The 24114-nt window shown below is 39.7% G+C and overlaps 1 protein-coding gene across 1 annotated transcript in view; it reads left to right on the top strand.

Moving 5' to 3' along the window:
- Positions 1-1640: 1640 nt before the first annotated feature.
- Pcsk1 (proprotein convertase subtilisin/kexin type 1) overlaps positions 1641-24114 on the top strand; it is a 42948-nt gene continuing 20474 nt past the window's right edge. The window contains exons 1-8 of the mRNA XM_060383576.1: positions 1641-2039; positions 4926-5030; positions 8872-8982; positions 11746-11892; positions 13154-13230; positions 18964-19052; positions 21540-21712; positions 22953-23165. Coding sequence (XP_060239559.1) covers positions 1860-2039; positions 4926-5030; positions 8872-8982; positions 11746-11892; positions 13154-13230; positions 18964-19052; positions 21540-21712; positions 22953-23165 — 1095 coding nt within the window. The 5' untranslated portion in view covers positions 1641-1859. The remainder of the gene's footprint in view (positions 2040-4925; positions 5031-8871; positions 8983-11745; positions 11893-13153; positions 13231-18963; positions 19053-21539; positions 21713-22952; positions 23166-24114) is intronic.

A 24114-nucleotide genomic window follows, 5' to 3' on the forward strand; every position in this document is an offset into this window, starting at 1 on the left:
TGACTGCCAGCCTAGCTCCAGGCTCAGTGAGAGACCTTGTCTCAAAGGAATAAGCAAAAAGTAACGGAGCAGGACAACCTTGTGTCTGGCCTCTGCGCGCACACACAGATCTACACACCCCACAGGCACACACCTTAGCACTACTGAACCCCACCTCCATCACGTCTTGCCCCATCTGCTTATAGCGCAGAACGTCTTTCTTTTCTCTGCTTATCCTAATGCCTTTTTCCCAGTAGCCTCTCTTTTCTTTCTTCATGTCACCCCTACCCCGCTTAGGATGTTGAAGAATCTATTTCACAAGAAATACACCTCTCACTCTCTCTTCCTTGCAATTTGGCTTTTGGGCAGAGTCCAAAGCAGTCTGGTGAACAAGATGCGCATAGTAACCATCAGGAACCTCATCATGCTCGCTCTTAGGCCAGCTTCCTAATTTGCCGTTCAAACGTGGTAAAGACCGAGGTCAAAGAGGAAGCAGCTGAGAGCTGGCCAGGGCAGCAGAGCACAGACCCCTTCTGCTCAGAAGGCAGAGCACTGCCACAGAGGCCCTCGGGCTGCCGCTGTCCATACCTCAGTGCTGAACATTAAAGGCTGGGCTTGCTCTAGCCAGTTCAATCCCTTCGAATCCAGAGAGATTCCAACAAGGCAGCCCGAATTCTGTCTCTCGGGTGGGCGTGGAGAGGCTCTCTCATTCTCTCTCTAAGGGAAATCTGTGTTCCACAAAGATACATGGTGTATCTGATGTGAAAGTAGTAGCACAGCTTCAGGTCTCCTCCAAAACTGAAATCTCCAGTGAGGGAAAAATAGAAAGTTCCGGGTTAATGAAACTGGCTCCTCCCTTGCCTGAGTCAATTCAAAGCCTTTGGAGCTCTGAACCTCCTTATTGAAAATCTGAAACATTTTGCTATTTTGAAAACTCGTGTTGTTAATCAAGCAATCAAGCAATCTTTCCTTCTTTCTCCTTTTTGACGTAAACACTGCAGGGATGCTGGCGTGGGGCTCCAAATGGTCTGGGGTAGGATTTTAGATATTGCTTTAGTGAAGATCAGAAACAAGAGAGAAGGATCTACGAATGGTTTAAAACATGCTGAGAAAACGTTTCAACACTGTCTTGAGGAAGCGTTCATTTTCTTAGGTGGTTTGAAACAATGCAGCAGGTAGCTCCCCTCCTTTGCTCCCATCCTCTATCAGATTTGAAGATCTAAGCACGAGTTCTGTTTTTTGTCCATTTGTTTGTTTTACAGAAAATGGTGACACTCAAAAGCCATTATAAGACTCCTGCCCTCACTCCCCACCCCAGGCACATTCATAGGAGACAATAAAGTAACACAGAGAAAATAGATGGAAGGCGCGGGTGGGGCTTGTGTTGCGCTTCCTGCCTTGGGATCTTGGTAGTTATATTCCAATGGGGAGCTTCGTGTTGAAGAATAGAGATGTGCCTCACAGCTACAGTATTTGTGGGCAGACAGCAGAACTGACTGATCCTACCAGAGTCCTTTCCTTTTCTTAATCCTTCCCTGCCTATTTTAGTCGCTTCTCCACCCCGCCGGGAATACCATCCAGTTCTCAGTCCAGGTAGATCTGACGTCAAGAGATGGCTTTCGTCGATTTGACGTGTAAACACTCATTTCTATTCTGGCTGGGCAGGCTGGGGCTCCGCTCAGCCGGAGACTGGAGCGCTTCACTGAGCGCTCGCCGCGCCCAGCCTCTCCCAGCGTGCCTCCCGGCTCTAGTAGAGCAACCCAGAGCCAGGAGTGGTTCAAAGCGGCGGGGTGGAAAGGTCGAGTCTAGCCGGTGTTTCTCTGCTCTCGCTTCTTTTTCTCTCAGCCCTTCCTACTTGTGTGAGAGCAAGGGTGCGAGGCATGGAGCAGAAAGGCTGGACTCTGCAGTGTACCGCTTTCGCCCTCTTTTGCGCTTGGTGTGCACTGAACAGTGTAAAAGCCAAGAGGCAGTTTGTCAATGAATGGGCGGCGGAGATCCCCGGAGGACCAGAGGCTGCCTCTGCCATCGCTGAGGAGCTGGGCTATGACCTCTTGGGTCAGGTAAGAGTTTCCACTTTCTAGAAACTTTCTAGGGCTTGAGGACACTGGTGGGGCTGCAGTGAGAGCCGCAGATTGCACTCCCCTGCGCTCAGTGTAGCAAGCAGCCAGAAGCATTCCCCTCACCCCGCCGCGAGCGCGCGCTTTTAAAGGGAAAAATGTTTGCATTATTTATTGTTTGGGCTGAGCGCTGCCAAACCGGAGGAAGCTGCCACAGCTCAGCCGACCCTGTTCTCTCCGGAGTCGGCTTGATATCCGCTCCCTCGAGGTTTGGAAAAGAAAATAAAAACCCTCCACGTTTGTCCGGGGAACTTGAGGTGCACACAGGCTCTCGCCTTCCTTGGGAGGGGCAGTGCGCCTGACGCCCCGAGGGCGCAAAGCGGCCTGTGTCCAGAGCCGGCGCTTTCCTTCTTTTCAATATGGCAGCAAGAGCTCCCAGTCCTGAAGTCAGGGGCCAGGGAGGCTTGGAGATGTCCGCGCGTAGGGGCGCGCCCAGAGCTCGCAGCGGCTGGGACTACCAGAGACTCGGAGGTTGGGTGATGGTGGTGGTGATTTTAGAGCGGTAAGGGAAATACGCTGCTACATAAAGCGTCGCCTATGGAGGAGTTCAGGGGCTTTGCCCCTAACTTAGGAAGTCCCGGAGCTTCCCAACTTTGCACTGCCAGTGTTTCAGCAGGGTCTACCTGCAGAGACGTAACTGTGGGGAAAGGATCTCTTTCTGTCTTGTTCCTCGATCGATGCATAATCATTTGTTTGGGGGGGGGGAGCGTTGGGTTATGAGATGAACTGATGCCTGGACAAGTGTAGGCTGAATTAGCAGACAGTTGGGGGGCAGGGCGCAGAAGCATTAAGTGGGAGCCTGCTTGGCAGGGCGATTCCCAAAGGGGAATCCAGAGGATGTGATTTCTAATCTGAACATTTCTTTTCCTTGAAATAGAGTCAAACTCTGTACCCTTGCCAAGCAAATTGTCCACAGTTAAGCGGGGGAGGGAAGAGTAAGGAGTTGTAAAACATTTTGGCGCGTTTTCTATTCTGGAGGTGGTGACTGAGACTCTGAAGTCACAGATGAGTAATCAGCGTGGGCGGTGTCGATTCCATACATCAACTCCACTAGGAAATGCGCCTTCTCTAGCCAGAGGCTTCATTCTCTAACTTTGTGAGCCAAATGGTCTTTGAAAGGCCTAGGATGAAACTCAACAAAATTCCCAGAGTCTTTTTTGAACCGTTCAAGGCAGTGCTTTAGGGACTGAAGACTAAAAGGAAGAAAAGACATGCTCTCAATGAATTCAGATCTGAAAGACTGTGAATTAAAAATAAATAAAGACACCTGAATGCAATTTGTGGGAGAGAAATTGTTGTTGGAGGTTAAATGCATCATCTTTTTGAAAGCAAAAGGAAAAGGGTAGAAGGAAATTTGGGAGGCCTGAAAGAAAGCTGCAGGGGTTGAAAAGAAGTCAGAGGCTTCCTGAAGAGCATGGAATGGAGAAGGCAGGCGTTCCAGGCATAGAAAACAGCTTACAGGCAAAGCAGACACAAAGCAACTTCATAATAACTTTGGTTATTGTGTGCAACTCTTGAGCATTTGGGGACCAAAAGAAAGAGCAGCAGATGGAAATATCCTGTTGGGGACTAGAAGCAGCATGGAAATTTGTTAGTCCTGGGATGGGGAAGGTGGTATTTAGTCCGCGGTGTTATGTTTGTGATTAAGAAAGGAAAGAAAACCGTAAAACTTTCTCCCTCCCCCACATTGGCCCCAGACACACATCCAAACCTAGACCACTCTGCATGAAAATTCCTTTTCAAAATAAACTAACTTCCCTTTAGTCATTTTTTGGGTAAAATATCATATTCAACAACAAAATTTGAGAAAACAATTTGTAAAAGACAAATGGTGCTTTCCTAGCTCTGCTTACTTCCCATTTTGTTTGTCATTTCTGAGACCATACTAAGTAATGACAAATATCCTAACATCAGAGCCTCATGATAAAGCTAGGAAGAGGGTAGAGACAAGGAGCAAAGCTAGCTGCCAGTAGAAACAGAGCCCAGCAACCCTAACCTTTTCGTAAGGCGTTTGATATCTCTTTCAGGTTTTGTCCACAGCTTGCAGTAGATTCACTGCCTAAGGCTCTGTTTTGGAGATAAGCCTTAGCATTTCTACTAAAATCAATTCTCTGGATGGTGAGAACTACTACCTTATAAAACATCCTTCTTTTGAAACAACACAATTGTTTATGTCATAATTTTAAAAAATCAAACATCTAAAGGACTTAGTCAATTCACATTTTGTACTGCTTATGTAAGAAGACTTTAGCTCAAAGAATATTAAACATAGATCTGAATGAACCAGAGGGTGTTGATAACCACCAAAAAAGTGCACCTATCCTGAGGAGGGGCAGCTGTCTTAAATAAAGCACTCTTCCTGAAAGCACTGAACTAATGAAAAACTGAATCAGCAATAATGGCTGGTGATCATCACAATTGATTCAAACACTTTAGACTTGTAATATCTGGTTTTAACTGAATGTGGCAGTAATCACTAATAAATCCAAAGGGATTTTTTTCCATTCCACAAATAATAGTTGTCTGACAAGATATATTTGTTTAAGTTGGAATGTTTTAAGAAATATCTTATGCAAGAGAATACCAAGGTACTTCCTCTAAAACATATGAAACAGACACATGCCCATTCTTAAATGTGAAGCCAAGGAGTTATATGCACCAAGGCTGATCTAAAAACTTCTGTGTCTCCCTCACAAGGAAGTTAACTTCAGTGAGCTTAATGAGAGCTCCTTTTGTCAGTAAAAGACAACGAAGTGCGTCAGTTGATTTTTGGACTAGTCTGTATATATATTCTGAAGAAAGTACATTGTTATTTTGATTTTTTTATAGATTGGATCACTTGAAAATCACTACTTATTCAAACACAAAAATCATCCTCGAAGGTCCCGAAGAAGTGCTCTTCATATTACTAAGAGGTTATCTGATGATGATCGTGTAAGTGTGCATTTGTTCTCCAACTCATGGGCCTAACCAATTGCTTTTTATATGACTCCCAAAGGAAGCATTTGATCCTTTTGTATTGTAAGCGTCATTGCTTATTTATATTGCTTATTATTTCTTTCTGTGGAATTATAATTGCTCATAATACATTTAGATTGGATTAAGCTAAAAATGTTAATTTTATACATATGCTTAGTTATATATGGTATATATTTACATATTTAAAGTCAAGTTTTGCGTGCTGAAAATCAGGGGTTAGCATTAGTGAAATAATTGACTCCATAGTCATTCGAGAGCCTTTTATATGTTATGTGGTAGATATGAAATATTTCTTCTTGAAATCCTTGAACTCAGGAAATGTAAAGATCACTTTAACATGAACCCAATGCTGCCTAAGAAGTGATTGGCCTTGGTTTTCAAAAACAGGTCAGTCTAACTGAAAAGGTTTTTACCATTTTCACTGATAAAAGTATCAGTGTTTATGAGAAACTTCTAATACATTTCATTTTGAAGTGTTTTCAAACATGTTACGTTGTTTTGACTTAAACTGCATCAGTCTCAGCTCTTTTCATCCTTGTCTGTATGCGAAGTCACAATTATTTGGCAACACCAAGAAATGTCTGCAGTCAATATAGATGAATAGGGTAAAGACAATTTGAATACATGTTTAATCTGCCTATTGATTTGGGTATCTATTTTCAAGGTCAGCAGTTATGCTAATCTGAAAGATTAATGCATACCTTAGGAGTGTGCCCTGTTAAGAAACACCGCATGCAGAATGCTGTCTTCTGACTGTGGCACTCCTGGAGAAATGCATGCTGATTGACCCCATGTCTGTGTGCATGACTAATGTTTCTTAAGACACCCTGAGAGTTACAGTGAAAAATTTAAATTCTTGACTCAACTTAGGAAATGAGGAGAAGATAATGACAGAAAGTGATGCTGCCATAACATTTGAAAGTATTTGAAATATCAAAATCCTATGACTTACTTTGTGGCTCAGCCTGCTCCTTAATTTATTTATTTTTTTAAATAAGAAAGCAAATTAGGAGGAGAAACATTGTTGGGCCTTGAGCTGCAGGTTTCAAAAGGAGCAGAACCTACCATATTGGTGCTAATTTAACAGGACCAAGGATGACAATCCTACAGCTCATTGCTAGCTCTTTATGTCAACTTTTGGCTAGATGCAGTAGATCAAATTGGAAGCCAGAAAACTTATTTATTTATTTATTTATTTATTTATTTATTTATTTTATTTATTTATTTTTTTTTTTTGTCAAGTGAGAAGATTTTATGTCCTCTATCAAAGTAAATGGCTCCTTGTAAGTGGGCTCTAAGAGTCAGGCCAGCTTCCACTACCCTGACTAGGCTAATCCTTGGACAAGGCAGAAAAATCCTTCTCTACATAAATACATGCCCAACATTAATGTATGGGAAAGTCAAACTGAAATCTTGGTAGAAGCTGGACAGAATAGAGTGTACCAGCTATTCTCACCCAAAGTTTCTCATGCAAATGAACAGATGGTTTCATTTTCCTCTTTAGCTATCTCAATAAATTTTGGAGAAATCCCAAGATATAACAAAAGGCTAGTAATTGCTCAATAATAAAAGTTTATTACAGAGGATATTATATAATCTTATAAAAAATTTACCTGAGGTTAATTTTACTTTAGGAAATACCTCAGAAGCCTGGAAGCTTGCTGTGGACAAGATGCTATTTAGTACTTTTCTCAGACCAAAGCTATTATTTACAATAAAGCACACGATACCTATTATGCACATAATCAGAAGGCACTGACAATTTTCTCCATTCCATTTAGTCTGCTCTTCTGGAGATTAATATGCAATTCTAGTTAATGACATTAATCATAGCATGGTTTGCTACAATTGGATGTTTATCTGATCAAATGGCAGAGTGCCACTTCTAATATGCTATTTTTAAAAATTGCTCTTGATTTTCACTTTGCTGCTCTTTTATAATTGGGAAAATAGTCTTTATAATAAACCCCAAGAAATGCATCAAAAAAAATCTATCTTCAGAGACTGATGAAATTTCCAAATTTAAGTGGTGCCTCCCACAAAGATTTGTATGTGTCTTTTAGCAGCCAGCTTCCAAAAACCAAGAGAGACAACAGGCAATGTATTTCAAGAAGTGTGGTATTTTAAACCAAAATGATGGCGTTTGAAAATACAGACACTTAGACAGTGTAGCTACTCCTGATGAGACCTGATAGACTAGGATCAGAAGGAAGGAGAGGAAGACCTCTTCTATCAGTGGACTTGGGGAGGGGCATGTGTGGAGAAGGGGGAGGGAGGGTAGGATTGGGAGGGGAGAACGGAGGGGACCACAGGGGGATACAAAGTGAATAAAGTGTAATTAATAAAAATTAAAAAAAGAAAATACAGACACTTTATACTAAATAATAGTAATTAATTGGTGGCTTTCCAGTCCTTCCTAGTATTTATAATAGGTTTGCAGTATACTTTCTTTTATATATATATATATAAAATTATATATAATTATATATATATATATATATACTTTCTAATTGAAAACTCAAGGATGTCTTCGGCCTTCAACTGGAAATTATTTTTCAGTTTTTACTTTTGGATTTGACTCATGGAGACTCTCATATTAAACATATCCCACTGTAGTATGATTTGTTTTGTGTGTGTGGCCCTTTAAAGGATTCCTATTTGCTAAACAATTGGCCCATTGGGAATGCTTAGCCTTAGAACTGCTTGCCCATAGAACCACCAGTGTCAGTTGCCCCTTGGACTTCTGGGAACAGGAGAAGATGTAAAAAGCCAGCAGAGGTTGAGAGAGATTGAGTAGGAATAGAGACGACAGTTGGTGCTGGAAGAAAGAAGATTGAAAACGGTTAAGAGAAAGAAGGCAGTTGATGCAAAAAAGAAGTGGGTAGAATGAAAAAAGAAGCTGAGCTAAGCTAGAGAAGATATGGATAGGAGACAGGAGAACAACCCACAAAGCTAAAAAAGAAAAGCTACATCCTACCTCACAGTAGACAGTCACCACAAACACAATAGAAAAGCTATGTTTGGAGCAGGAAATAGTCATGTTTCCTACCAAAAAAAAAAAAAAGAATATAGTATTATCTCATAATGGTAGTTACTACAAGACAGCCCTGCATTCTCCCCAGGCCTCAAGCAAAATAGGATTATGCCAGAGATGTGGGCCAGGTAATTTTTGTATTGTCAGATGTATTTGTTTAATGCATGAGGCTGAGTTAGTGACAGGTGTACCTGGTCAGTAATGCTCATTTATCACTTCAGGTCTTGAACTGTTTCTCATATTAAATACTTTTAGGCAGGAGGTAAAAGCACAGGGAGCCAAAGTTTCATATTTGCACACATAGCACCATTCTTGGATAATATTTGTAAATTTACCTCTGGGTATGAAGAGAGAAATGAAGCAGCAAGAGTGCTATAATAACAGTCCTTGAGGCCCACTGGCTTGTTGAGTCATTGTATGAAAATTTCAGACACAGAGCCCTAAAACTTTAATGTGGAAATGTGTATTATGGCCTGTTTTCTGTTACAGCACCCTGCATTCTCTTTCCATTGTAAACACGATGTAAATAACCTAAAGGTCTCACCACTTACAGCTCCTCCTCCTGCTAAGAGTGCTCTTTACTTAATGGAGAGGACACTTATCTCCTCAGCGGGCAATCTTTTCTTATCCCTGGCCTGGGAGTTTGAGCTATGCTTAGGCAGAGCCTGAGTAAGTTTCTGTGGAAAGAGTCTTGGAGTTAGAGGGAAGATGATTATAAGTAGATGCATGATTCTAATTTTCTTACTATAAAATTGTTTGTAGGTGATATGGGCTGAACAACAGTATGAAAAAGAGAGAAGTAAACGTTCAGTTCAAAGGGACTCGGCATTGAATCTCTTCAACGATCCAATGTGGAATCAGCAGTGGTACTTGGTAAGTACTGAAAGGTCTGTGTAGGATCTAGGCTCTTCATGGTGTTACATCATTGTCATGGTAGATCTGTATATCTGTGCTTATATCTGTATTAAGATTTTTAGAGAACAGAACATATAGAATAAATCTATCAAAAAAATCTATCTATAATCCACACCTATCTATATCTATCATCTATATATATACACACACGCATATCTGTGTATGTATGTATATATGTATATACATATGGGATTTATTAGAATGGCTTGTGAGCTGTGGTCCAGCTAGTCCAACAGTGGCTGTATATTAATGGAAGGTCCAAGAACCCAGTAGTAAGTAGTTTAGTCCATGAGACTGGATGTCTCAGTTGGTCTTCTGTAAATGCTGGAATTGTTAATGCCTATGAAGAAATGGGCTGGATAAGGAGAGCAAGCAGGCAAAAAGGGAGCCAGCTTCCTTCTTTCATGTGGAGCAGATTAAACGTGGATCTTCCCAACTCAAAAGATCTACACTAAAGGTGTATCTTTTTACTTCAAAGATATGGATTAAAAGGGTATCTTCCCACATCAAGATCTGCATTAGAAGTGGTTCTTTCTACTTCAAATGACTTAATTAAGAAAAAAGTCTCACGGGTGTGCCCAGACACTTGGGTTTTGCTTAATTCCAAATGTAGTCAAGCTGACAACCAGGAATAGCCATCACAGTATCTAAAACGGAATTTGGCAGAAGGCTATGCTACCTAAAAAGCAGGAATGATGGAAGTTCCCTGGCATGGACTTTTGTTTTGATGAATGAGTGTCTATAATAAAACCATGTGTTAATAATGCCTCCTGTCAAAAAAAATAATAATGCTTCCTGTCTTTGTGTCTTCTTAAGTGTAGCTGGTATAAGTACAGAATAATCATGTACTGGCAGGAAAGAATTTCCAGAAACACCACTCATAATCACTATGGTGGAATTTACTCTAAATAATCCTCTAAATCACTCATAGATATCAGTCACCATAAAATGCAGTCCAAACTGACAGTTCTTAGACATAATTCAGGCAAGAAATCTATGAATGAGTCAAAAAACAGAAGTACTAAGGAAGTTTATTTACAAATATTTAGCTTTGAAAATTATTGTTCCTTTAAGATGTTTACCAAGCTTTAATTGGTGTATGGACAATGTTGCTGCTTGTCTTAAATGTGTTCTCTGATGTTGTAATGTCAAGCCTCTAAAGTAGGGACATAGGCTACTAATAGAATAATTTGCTACTGGGAATAGCATAAAAGATAATTTTCATAGCCACAGACTAAGGTTTTTGCCCCTATATTAGATATAGAAAGCCATGAGTTCCTCACACCATTCTTTTAAATTAAGAAATACTTGCTGATTCCAGCAGAAGCTGTGCCCATTAACACCTGTTGTGTATTGACTATTTTAAGAAAATCTAAGTTCTATTCTAAGTGCTTTATATCACTAACTCATTTTCTCTCACAACCATCTTATATCATAAAGGCAGAACTACTAATTTTAACTGTTTCAGCAAGGAAGGAACAGAGACATTGCAAAGATAAATAATTTGTTTAAATTTCATGGGCACTAGTGGCAGTGCCATAATTCATGGTCCCAGAGGCCATAGTCTAGCCTTGGCTGTTCTGGACTCGCTTTGTAGACCAGACTGACCTCAAACTCACAAAGATCCACCTGTCTCTGCCTCCCTGAGTGCTGGGATTACAGGCATGCACCACCATGCCCTGCTCAGAGGCCACATTCTTAATACCTATACATTATAATGACTTTTGAAACACTCATGCAGGCCTTTGTCTCTAACTTTGCCTAATGAAAAGGTTATGTATTTCCAATTCTTTTGATGCAGCCACACAATTGCCTAGTGAATTTTCCTCACTACGACATTTCCATATGGAACATCGACAAGGTGAAAGCCCATTCATAGACAAATTATTGCTGTTACTTAAACATTGACTGCTGACTCCATCACCAGGTAACTGGTGCTCATTTATGGCATGTCTCACATACTAAGAAATGTGTTTATATCTGTGTTACCCTGTTACCCAGCTCTTCCATACAGTTCTACACACTACATCAGGAAAATCACCTGAAAGGAAAAGAAAGTATTTTTATGTATATGTAAATTACATGTACATAGAAAAACACTGTTAAATTGCAATTTCTAGTAAGACTATAGTCTCCTAGCCATTCCAGGTGCTTATTTCTCTCTTAGGAAAATATTTCTACAACAACCACGAATAGTAAAAATTCATTGTGGCAACGAAGGCTCAGAATTTTGGAAAGATGAAAACACATACCACCAAGTAAAGCTTCAGTACAAGGAAAATTTGAGCTCCTTACTATAACTAGGAAAAAAAAGAAAATATGTGTAGTTAAGAGGCCAAATATAGCCGGGTGCAGTGGCACATGCCTGTAATCCCAGCACGCAGAGAAGCAGAGGCAGGTGAATCTCTGAGTTCAAACCCAGTCTGGTTTACAAATGCTGCATAGAGAAACTCTGTCTCAGGAAAAGAAAAAAAAAAAAGAAGAAGAAGAAAAAGGAAAAGGAAAAAAGAAAGAAGCCAAAGATAACTCAACTCTCATGGTTTTTTATTAGACTATAAGAATAACATAAGTGTGTTATTTGGCTGGTACCCTCAACTTTGCGTTTTCATTTTACTCAATTACCTTATTCTTGTTTCCCAAAAGAAAAAAAATATGACCTTAAGTTCTAATTAATCAAGAAAAATCATGATTTCCCCAATGTCTCTTATTTTTCTCCACTAGCAAGATACCAGGATGACTGCAGCTCTGCCAAAGCTGGATCTTCATGTGATACCTGTTTGGCAAAGGGGCATTACAGGCAAAGGAGTTGTTATTACTGTACTGGATGACGGATTGGAGTGGAATCACACAGACATTTATGCCAATTATGTGAGTCTGAGCTGTCCTGTGTCTATCACTTAGGGAGCCATCTCTGCAGATATGGAGGGCTTTTCCTTTGTTGAAGAGAGGTGGGCTGCCCTAGAGTCAGTCTCTGGACCTGCTATCAGCCGGTATAAACTGGTTTTGTTCTAGTATACATAAGACAGAGTTCAGCAAACTCAAAGACTACACATAACAAAGTGTATTAGGAAGTGGGATGAGGGGTGCTTAACATCAGTGAAATGGTTAAAAATTCTTACAACCAGGAGCCACTATGCATTGACAGAAAAGCAATCAAATCGAGCTTGAAGCCTGAAACTATTTTATTGGTTATTTTCTCAAATACCTTATGGGTCAGTATCCCTTCATCTTAAAATATGTGTTACATGAATGTAATTCCCACCATGCAAGATCAAGATGAGTACCACAGTAAAAATGACCAGCCAAATATGAAAGAGTTTACTACGTGGGAAGACGAGTAATTGTCAATGAAGTTCCTGATAGAACATGAACTCCATAATGGATCTATTGCCTTTATTACCAGGAGGCCGAATGTTTCATCTATCAAATTACCCTTTCTCTTTCTCTTGTCCTTTTTACCCATCCAAAATTCCCCAGAGAAAATTCAAATCTAAACAGCAAAGGAAGACGGAGAGTATGGAAGAGATTTTAGAAAAATAGCCTAGAGTAGAAATAAAAAAAAATATTAAAAAATAAGGGAATAGTAATAGTGGTGACAGAGTAAGTATCTAAGTCAGAGAGATGCTTAATGGCAGCAGTTAAGATTTGAAAAGAAGATGGGCAAGAAAAGCTTTCTTGGGTTTCAAGTAAATTTTCAGCAATTAAATTTCATGACTTATTACTGTGCCTAAAATTACTAAGGTAAAGCATCACAGAAGTCAACTCACCCACAGCCATCTCTTTGCATCTTGGTTATGGAGGAGTGAATGTCACCATATCAATAACTAGTCCTGTGGCCTTAAAAGTCATTCAACTTCTCTGGGCCTCACTATATGTTTCTGAAAAATGAGACAGCTGAATCCATGGAATGCTGACTTTTTAGAGCTTTATGAGTGTCTGTGAAATATGAGTTTGGTACATTCACTGAGTGTTGGGTGCCTTGCTATTCATTATTGCTGGCTTGTGGATATAATAAATGTCAGACAGGCTAGAAGCTCTAAAAATTCACTCTTTGCTGCTGTCTTTAAGAATGGAAAAGGTAAAGACTTTTATTACACTATACTATATTGTAATTTTTTTGTTTCTTTAGGATCCAGAGGCTAGCTATGATTTTAACGATAATGATCACGATCCATTTCCCCGATATGATCCCACAAATGAAAACAAGTGAGTAAATGTGAATCTTGGAGGAATGAAGTTATGTACAATGCTTTTACCTTGTTTTGGAGAATTATGTTATACATTTCGTCCAATATCAAGTCCCGATAATTGTAAATACACTCTCCATACAATATTTCATTGCTTTTAAAGCAGAAACAAAGACCCATTTTGATATTCGTTTTAGTTTATAGAAGTATATTTAGTTTTCATGTTTCACAAAGTTGTTTCTCTTATGTTATGAAATTAGCCCCTCAAGTGTAATTATTTGTAGCTTTAGGGGAAATGTTAGGAATATAATGGATATAAATTTTATACTTCCCTTTACCCTTCATGTTTGATATGAATCATATAAAAGAAACACAAAGGAATGTCCACAAATAAATCCCAACATCCAAAAACTTTCTATTGTGGTAACAATCATGCTTTCTAATCTAATTCTACCCAAAGGTCATGGCCAGACAGCAGACAAAAGGAGTTCAGCTGAGGTCTGGTTCTTACATTCAGCTCCATCTCTAAGGTGTTGAGCAGTTAGGAACCTTCAAGGGGAGAAAAATGGGAGGATGCCTGAATCTTAGGCTAACAGCTTCTCCTGCTGCAGTCTCACTGCACAAGGGAAGACAAGGACTAGTCAGTCCTTCCAAAGCTAGAAGCCAAAGACTTCCAGAAGCCAAAAACTTTCAATCGTCTCTCCTAACCCTAGAGGAACTTCACGCTAGAGACATACAGTCTCAAAGTAGCCTGGTCTGTACGAGCACTTGCCCTTTTCACACTCATATTTCTTACAGGGTTTGAGGAGACATTCAAACTTTACATTTTCTTCACATAGAAGAGACCTTCACCAAAAGATAAGAAATTGAGGTCAAAATTGAGGGTTGTTGCTATGAGGATAGGAACCATTTTGAAAACTCCTGGTGTGTGAAATATTATTCATGAAATATGGAGTGGTTCTCTTTCCTCTGGGGTCCATATGCCTTGGGTAGTAAGTTCAATTTAAAGCTATTTTTATTTGACCTGCCTAAGGAACACATGCCATGTCTACCTTCTTCTGACCCTTCTGGTATGCATCATTTATGTAAGGAGGCCCAACTCAAATGGTATCCCTCTCCACCTCAATCTTATCTCCACCTAGACTCTCTTCCAGCTCCATGCCACTCACTCTAACCAACTTTACTCATCCTCCTTAATTATATTTGGGTACCTGGTCCCTTCCCTAGAAAGATACTAGATTCTGGTACCAAACCACACATATCCCCACTCCCTGAAGACCAAACCTTTCAAAAAAGAGACACATGACTCACACTGGCAGCTCCACTTACCCTTGAGCTACCCACCATCCACATATTTTGCACCTGCTGTCCACTCCCAGGTAGAGATCCCAGACATACATTGCTAACATCATCACGTATTACTTACGGAAGAGCCTGAGAACCTCCTTCAGCCTCTGAAGATTAACTGCAAAAATCCTATAAATCTGCAGAAGGCCTTTTTTCTGCCTGATGAATCAAGACTACCCCTGATACCCTACCTCCAGAAGGCCAGCACACACCAAGAAGAGAGACTGGGCCATATAGTCTTTGGCCTCATTTTTTAGATGTATTTCTTCCTTAAAGAAAAAGGACAGCTATGTCGCATTTATACACTGCTCTTTAGGACCATGTATCTGGGTTTGAGTAACATGGATTAACAGTACAGTGGAAAAGCTACTGGAGTCTCCTTGGAGAAAAGTGGTACACATATTTCTCAGTTGAGGTAGTCAGAAACAACAGGAATACCAGTTCTTATGGAGGACTGCTGTGTGGGGTGAGCTTAACTGGCAGCTAGAGCTTTGCCAATTACTGGTTGGAGTGAAGACAGCTTTAGGGAAATTATCCTTTTCTCAATGCCTCTACTTTTCTTCTACTTATCATCTAAAATGGGCGATAAGCTACCTGCTGTCTATATTTCTGGGAGTTCCTAAAAAAATGGCAGTAAGTATTTGAGAACAGGCATTACCTTACTAAAATTATATAAAAGCAACTTTAATTGCACCCCTCATTAAGACTAAAAGTAATCTGCCTGTAGCCAAATGGTGAGTCTGGGTGTTTACTGAAATGATTTTGATTATAAGAACAATGGTAGTGGTGTTGACAATGACGGTGGTCAAGGTTTTTCACTTAGCAACTGAGATAGACTGCATTTCATTAAAAATCAGCATGACAAGAATGGCATCATTTGTTGGAGCTGAAGGAGAAACACATTTTGATTTTTTTAGCCAGTTCAGAATCTGCATTTGAAATGAGAAAGAGAATATTTTTTAGAACACTCATGACTATCGGCAAGAAAGGTAGTACCCTTTGCATTGATCAAAAGTTACAATAAAATGAAATACTTACTTTCTAGCACGTTTCCAGGCATAGCATTCCTTAAGTTTAGAAAACAAGGGGCTCCATTCTGTTAGCCTATACAACAACTGAAGACCTATTGGTTCCCAGTTCCATGATTACCTCCATAAGCCATCCCTAACACTGCTCTTCATAATTACTACATAAGTAAACACAAAGAGGCACGTATGAATGCCCCTTTGCCAATTAACAGAGGGATCATCAAATAATAATTTTTAAATTGTAGTAACTCTTATATTTAATCTGGCATGAATCTGTATTTAGTATTTCAACAATTGCGGATTATTTTTTAGTGAAATAATTAGTGTCATAAGGATGTTATGAGCAAAATAATTGTCATTACCTCTTGAAATTTTTAATCATTTTTAAAATGCCAATTACTACCACTGTTCTAAGTTAGTAGAAATTGTTTGTTTGTTTGGGCAACCAACCACATTTTGATTACCTTTCAGGCGCATTGTATGAGACGGAACACACACCTGACCCTGCTAACATGGCAAGAGCCTAAGACTAGATAGATTATGGGCCTAGGAGAAAATCCAATGTTATTATTCATCTAAAGTAGCATGCCACTAAAATGAGTGCTAATGACATATTGCACAGTAGAAATCATAACTCTGCCCTCATCAGAGAAGCTTCTTGCAGTAGACAGAGTCATCATTGAACCAGTGTTGCTGTTGTAGTTCAAAGGTTTGTCGCTTGATGTTATTGATGATAATTTTTCTCCTGCAGTAACACACAGAGCCTAACAGCACCAAGATACTAGTCAGTAGAGGGGAGAATTTCCTAGTTAGGCACCAGTTTGATTTCTGGAAACAGTTTCTTCAGCAATTATAAAGCTTTGCTATCATGTTGTGGAAAAAAATAACACAAATGTCTGAGAAACACTCAAAAAATGTTCAACATTCTTAGTCATCAGGAAAATGGCTGTTAAAAGTACTTTGAGATTTCATCTTACCCCAATCAGAATGGCCTAAGATAAACTAAGGAAATGACAACACATGCTAACACAAATGTTGGAAATGAAGAACACTTCATTCATTGCTGGTGAGACGGCAAGCTGGTACGGCCACCTGGTACGGCCACCATGGGAATCAGTATGGAGGTATTTCCAAATCAGTATTTCCAAAAGCTGAAAATGGAATTCTCTCAGGATCAAGATTATACCACTCTTGGGCATATACCCAAAGACCTCTACATCTTACCACTCATTACTTGTAGAGTTACTTGTCCATCCATGTTAATAGCTAGAAATTGGAAACAGCCTAGATGCTCACCAACTAGTGAATGTAAAATGACAGTGTGATGCATTTACACAGTGGAATATTATTTAGCTGTCAAGAAAAATGAAAATTTGAAATTTTCAGGAAAATGGGTGGAGCTAGAAACAGTTATCCTAAGTGAAATAATCTAGACCCCAAGAGAAAAATACTACATGTTTTCTCTTAAGCGTGGATGTTGGCCTTTAAGATTTCAACATGTGTACTTCAATCTAAATAACTACAAAAGTTAGCTGCCTAGTTAGGGACCAAGGGGAGGAACATATAACCAAGAAAGGGGAAATATAATATAATGTTACAAAGAGATAAATGGGAAACGAGAATAATATTAAATAAGGATGGCAAGGGAAGGGAGAGTAAAGTAGAGAATATGGGGAGAGACATCCAACCCTAAAGTCTTTTTGAAAAGTCATAGGGAAACCTTTTAATGCAGAAGCTTCATTGAGTATGTATTATATGAAAGAAATTTAAATGGAGTTACCATATAATAAGGAAGAGAATTATCCCAACTAGACATATTATGCCACCAAGTAAAATTTCCAGTTACAACTACAGGTTGTATCCTATTGTGTCATTGGCCAAAGGGTTCCAAAGTAAACTATTTTGAGATATCTTTCATATGTTCTGACTTGTACATATTCTCTAGAAAGTTTCAGGACAGCCTCACTTGTAGACGAGCCAATCCTAACTCAAGAGAAAAGGTAAAATGGAGACTTAAAAATCACCAGCAGATGATCTAGCTTCAGATGCTGTTAGACCTTGGAAGCAGTGTAATGTGTTCCCACAACACCATCCATGGTTAGTCCGTCTGCCCGCTTAGCTTCAGTTTTCAGAGGGTCCTGCATGGCAGTACAATGCCCCCAACTTACCTACTTCAGGCTCAGCATTTACAAGGAGGGGAAGTATCTTCTTCCCCCAAATCAACATCAGTGCTTGAAAGTTGACTGAGGGGAAGTGTGGAACTTCAGAGAAAAACAGTAAGCAGAATGCTCTTGTTGGTTCAGTAACTTCAGGAATTCTGTATTCTGTGCTGGAAAGAATTACTCTACGGCCAGTGCAGTACTTTCTAAAAGTAGCTGGCTACTGAAAGGTAATCCTTCTCTTTCTCCTTAGGTCATCATATCTGCCCATGGCTCCTTTATTTCACCAGCAGCTTTTGTACTATAGCCAGGTGTTTCTGCATTGAAATAAGCTCACAAAATGGAGTCAGAATAGCGTTCTCATCAGTTATGGGCCTTCCTGGGTCAGTCTGGTAGAAAAAAAAGATAATTATTTTCTCTAAAATTTCAGAACTGATGCTTCAGTGATAAAATTTGTGTGTTGTAGGGATGGATATATTCCACCAAATACTCTGAAATCACCATTACTCTCTTTGGCTGACTGGAAACCAGTTTTGTTCAGGCCTCGACCAGGTTATGAGACTGTCTCATTTTTCAGTTAGTCAGTAGTATCCCCAGAAAATCACAAACTCCTCTTAGAAACAGAAAATCTTTGGGTATCCTAGCATGATGCATGGTCAGAGACACAGAGAAGGGCTAACAAGGGAGACTATTATATTTTAATATGGCTGGTTGAGGACTACTTGATCAAAGGCTGTTCCTAAAATATGAGGAACCATTTTACCAGGACCACTTATCCAAGGTGATTCCTAGAGCATGAAGTGGGAACAATCCCACAGCCAGTGTGTAAGGATCAGAGGCTGCATCTGTGATGCTAACCTTGTGTGTTGCCATGCTCGCAAGAACTCCAGCAGCCACATTGGCTGGGCTCTTAGCATGTGTTTTAAGTGCTCTGCACAAACAGCTCATGTGCTCTTCACAACAGTCCTTTGGGGATAACTTATTGACCAAGACCACACACCATTGCTTATTGGCAGAAGCCAGAATTTGAACTCACACGCTTTGCCCCCACTGTTATACCCTTCCTCTTGACAATTTTTATTTAACTTCAAGAGGGAGAACACAAAGGAGAAAGGCGGTAAAAAGTTAATACATCTAAATACCAAGAGTTCATGTGAAAACACAAATGTTTTACTTTTATTTCTGTTGTTTTAAAAATTTTACTTCTTTAATCTTTAGACATGGAACTAGATGCGCAGGAGAAATTGCCATGCAAGCAAATAATTACAAGTGTGGGGTTGGAGTTGCATACAATTCCAAAGTCGGAGGTAAGGCAGCTCTTTTCCTGTAGTTTGACACTTTAATTGGAGGCTGTGTTTCCTGCAATAAAACAGGGCTTGGGGGCTTTCTCCAACCCAAGAGAAAAATTAGTTCCTTACAAACTTTGCTGCAGGACTTGAGTGTGACTTGCAAGCAAATCAGGAGATCTGGATTCCTTGAAGACAGATAGCTGAATATAGCCTAGACATCCTTGAAAAAAAAAAAAAAAAAAAAGTGGAAATGTTGAATGGTACTTGAATGAAATCTAATTTTCTCTAGTCTCTGTTTTAGGAGGGATAGCTTTTAAATTCTTGCTAAGAAATCAGAATGAATGGGTAAATTTAGGCAGAATTTCCCTGCTTCTCATTCTATAGATATTCTTTGCTAATAAGCAAAGGATAATTTTTAAATGATTTTTAACTATAAGTTCTTGTTATATGAATTAGCCAGTGCCAAAAAAGGAGTCATTAGTAGCTTTGTTCAGTATAATAAACTTTGAATTTAAACTGTTTTTAAAAACATAACCACAAGGAAATCAATTGTAGAGCATGTCATTACAGAAAATTTACATTAGACGCTACATTGTTACAATTTGAATTTGGCTATAGATTTCTTTTTAGAAACCAAATAAATATACATTGTAACATGGATATGTGTCCATTTCTCACCAACATAGGACACTGGTGTAGATTTTCAAGCATCACTTCTGATTTGTTTGTTTGTTTGATAATATCTTCAAAACACTGTTCTAAAATTAAAGAAAATGAAGGCAGGTACAGATCATGTAATCAACTCACCAAAGAATTCACCTTTTAAGTTGCTGATCCTTCATGTTTGGAGAGGAATCGTAATCAGGATTTAAGGTAATCAATAACAACCAGTGGCAGTATCAACCTAAAACATCCACCTTCTTATCCTAAACCTACTGTGCTTTTTCATCACTCCAGCTTTTGGTGGTCCAGTCCCATTTTGAAAACAATTTAATGTATTAGGCATCTACTGTATATTAATCAAATATCATACAGTACCTTACAGAATATGTACCCTGCAATAGGCAAGGTAGATTTGGGCATCATATTTTTGGAGCTTGAATCCGGGCTTCCTGCTTTCAAGCTGTGTGTGACCTTAGACAAGCCACTGTGTCTCTCGGGCCTCCGTCTGTCCACCTGTAAAATGCAAGAATTACAGCACCCATCTGAAATAGTAGTTGTAATGAGATGAGTTTCTGTTTGTAATGTATGTGAAGTAGTGACTACGTATAATTCACATATGCCGTTATCATTACCTACACTTTATAGTTGATGAAAATCAGGTTTGGAGAGGTAAAATAGTTTCTTCATTATCAATACAGCTATGAAAAATCAGACCTGAAATGTTTTTCTTCCAAACACACTTCAAAGTATTCTGTTGTTATTGTTTTTGTTGTTTTTAGACAGGGTCTGTAGCCGAGGCTGTCTTTGAATTCACTGTGTAGCCAAGAATGATCTTGGATTCTGGATCTTCCTGCCTCCACCACCCAAGTCCTGGCATTGCAGATACTATTTCATATAGCAAAGTCATTCTCTAAAAACTACTTGACTTTCACTGATCATGTGAATTACATATTCTTTCCCCTCGGTTTCATAGTAAAACGTAGTATGAAAATATAAAGCTGTGCAGTTCAGTGAGTTATAGCCCAAAGCAGGAGTAACCAGGTATCTGCCAGTTTTTTTAAAATTGCTTTTTCCTTTCAGGCTCTTGGATCCATGAGTCTAGTGATGGGTGACAGGGTGTTGGAAAGCACAAAGAGCTCTCTTCTGATGAAAAACAATCTCCCTCAGGAGTGAAATCAGTGACTTTATCCTTGAGATTATTTAGAAGAAAAGAAATCATGTTTCTTAAAAATATTTCTCAGCAAACACATAAAAGAATAGCCTCTGGGTTACTTTTAATCCGAGCTTAGAAACAACAGTTCCTTTCCTTTGTTAGTTTCCTGTTGTAGATGTGTCTTTTGTGGCTTCACAGTTTCTGATCAGGGCTCTTCTATGACAACTGGGCTGCAGACATCATGGCACAGTCAGGAACAGATGTGTCAGGGGAGGGCTGTTTGGTTTTATTTTTCCTTCTGAAAGCCCTCTGTCATCTGTCACTTTGTTTGAATGCTAGAGAGATTGGAATAGTGGTTGTTGCTTTTCTGCTTTTGTGAGGATGCCACTTTCTTCAGATCTCATTATTACTGGGAAGGGCTTTGAACCATCAACGATAACAACACATCACAACTGCTTTATAGTACATAATATTAACTGTAAAGGGAAGGCAAGAGGGTTTACAGAGGTGGGAATTTGTGCTTTTGATGCTGTTAGGAACCACCTCACAGGTGCTGGAACATCCAGTGGCTACTTTGGGTTTTGGTTTGGTTTGGTTTCAGAAAGTGCTTTAAGATTGTGCTTATTAAGAGCATTTTATTTTTCTGTGTGGACTCACTGACATTCCTGTTACATTCTTGTTTTGCGTAGGCATAAGAATGCTGGACGGCATTGTAACTGATGCTATTGAGGCCAGTTCAATTGGATTCAACCCTGGCCATGTGGACATTTACAGTGCAAGCTGGGGTCCTAATGATGATGGGAAAACGGTGGAGGGGCCTGGCAGGCTAGCCCAGAAAGCATTTGAATATGGTGTCAAACAGGTGAGGTGCTTAACACAGACTCACATGAAACAACGCAGAGGAGAGAACACTTGTTATTGAGAAAGATATGATAAACTTTGTGGAAAAGCCTTTCACAACTTTAAATGCACTTAAAAACTAAATCATTCTTCAGAGAGGTGGATGTTCAAAATTAAGTACTTTTCCATATGTGGGTCCAACATGGCACAGATATTTGTTACTTTTAGAATATTTACATTTTAAACTATTTCTTGTGGCTAGGGAGATAGCTCAGTTAAAAATGTGCTGGTTGTCCAACATGAAAACTAAGTTTGAGTCTCAGTATCTTGGTACAAAGGGAGGAATGATGGGGTGCTTGCACTTCCAGTGCTGACTCAGCAGAGACAGGCAAAGCTCTCTGAAGCTAACTGGCCAGCCAACCTCTGATGAGACACCTTGACTAAAATTAACAAGATGGATTAAAAAAAAAAAAAAAACTAGGTCAAAGTGCCTCAGTGAAGGATAACTTCTGGACTCCACACATTTGCATGTACAACTGCCCACAAACATATCTGAGAGCACACACACACACTGCTTTTGAACATATTTCTCACTCAGGTTTTAGTAAGTAATCTACAACCTAGTCTTCCTCCAATTGCTGTGAAAATGCATCCTTCAATGCAGCCACACCCTGCCCTCCACATCACACATGGACCTGGGATGCTTGCACCCCTCATACATTGCTCTCTCTCTTGAGCTGGCTGTATTGTTGGACAGATTCTAAGCCCTTGAACTATGCAGAATGAAACAAAAGTAGAAGCTTTGGAGAGCACCAATTGAAATATCACAGAAAGACTGGCCTTGACGAGTTCCATTCAATCCAAGAGTCTTTTTTTAATGCAGCTGCAAGGCAGATCTGAATAATGCCTGATTTTCTCATTCTATCAGTCAGTCAGATGATTCAAGCAGAAATAGAGTAAGTTCAAAAATTCAAGTATAGTGACATAGTAAAGAGAAGAGTGAAAAAATATACTTCATGTGCTAAAGGCCAGATTATGAATCTGCTAATAAAGACAAAAGGAAGAACCTTGCTTGACTGCACTGCAGAGAGAGCCCTGAAGACAGGAGGCTGGCAGCAACACTCTCCCCCTTTTATGTAGTATACTATCTGACATTGATCCTTGAGACCCTGAATTCAAAGGCAGATTTCAAAGACTTGTCCCTGAACTGCAATGGATGATGATAGATTGTTTTAATTTGTTTTTTTTTTCTTTTCTTTCAGGGGAGACAAGGGAAGGGGTCCATCTTTGTCTGGGCTTCCGGAAATGGGGGCCGTCAGGGAGATAACTGCGACTGTGATGGTTACACAGACAGCATTTACACCATCTCCATCAGCAGTGCCTCACAGCAAGGCCTGTCACCCTGGTATGCAGAGAAGTGTTCCTCCACACTGGCCACCTCCTACAGCAGTGGTGATTACACAGACCAGCGAATAGTAGGTTGCTTTGTTTCTGTCTTCTTGCTGAGGGAGAGGAGCAAGGCACACTTTCAGAATGATCCTCTTCCCTGACCTTTGGTGGAATTGATTTGCTTCAGCTTGATGTCTCAGTTGGGGAGACTCGTGCTTACTCACCTGAAAGACTGGCATATATTGGAAAGTTTCTCTCCAGGGATAATGACACTTCTGCCAAGATGATCTGCCCTGACATTTTTTAACTCAGCTCTGAGAAGCTATGAAACCCATCATTACATACAGCAGACACTCCAAATGCTTTTTCTGCTTGTCTGATGCCTCCCTGGAAGCAGCCTAGAAGGAGATTTCAGGGTCACAGGGCTCCATCGCCCTGTGCTTGCTGATCCTCTAATAACAGGGATGTAGTCTGACTTGACCATTAGCAAATGATAAAAGTATAGACTGTACAGCAATAATACCTCCTAACAACAAATGGTCTACATGAAAAATAACAGTCTCAATTTGGCCTGGGGTGAACTCCTCATCCTCTGGGGAAGCAGCTCAAGGAGTTATATGCTTCAATCTCCTCCAGCCCACGCCTGCCTTTGCCTTCACTTCTATGAGTCATGAACAATTATTGGATTTCCCTTCAAGGGCATAATGATGAAGAACTGTTTGGAAGCTTTGAGAACAGAGATGGGCAATTTTAATTTAAAATTTTAAAGCCTCAAGTTTAACTCTAGACATTGAATTAACTAAGAAAAGCATGTAAATTCTAATCTCAGAATAGCAGGTTTTGACCCAGTTAATAATTACCAGGTTGGGAGGGTGCCAGTAACCCCAAGAGATTATGATAGCATGTTATACATTCTGCCTTTTAAGAGAGAGATGTGAAAGGCTACGCCTTTGTCCAATCTTCTGGGAATGGAGGTTCTGGAATGTATGCACAATTTCCATCAACATTAAACAACAAAAAAAAAAAAATCAGCAG

The sequence above is a fragment of the Meriones unguiculatus genome, chromosome 5 (genome assembly GCF_030254825.1).
Source record: "Meriones unguiculatus strain TT.TT164.6M chromosome 5, Bangor_MerUng_6.1, whole genome shotgun sequence".
NCBI classification, from domain to species: Eukaryota; Metazoa; Chordata; class Mammalia; order Rodentia; family Muridae; genus Meriones; species Meriones unguiculatus.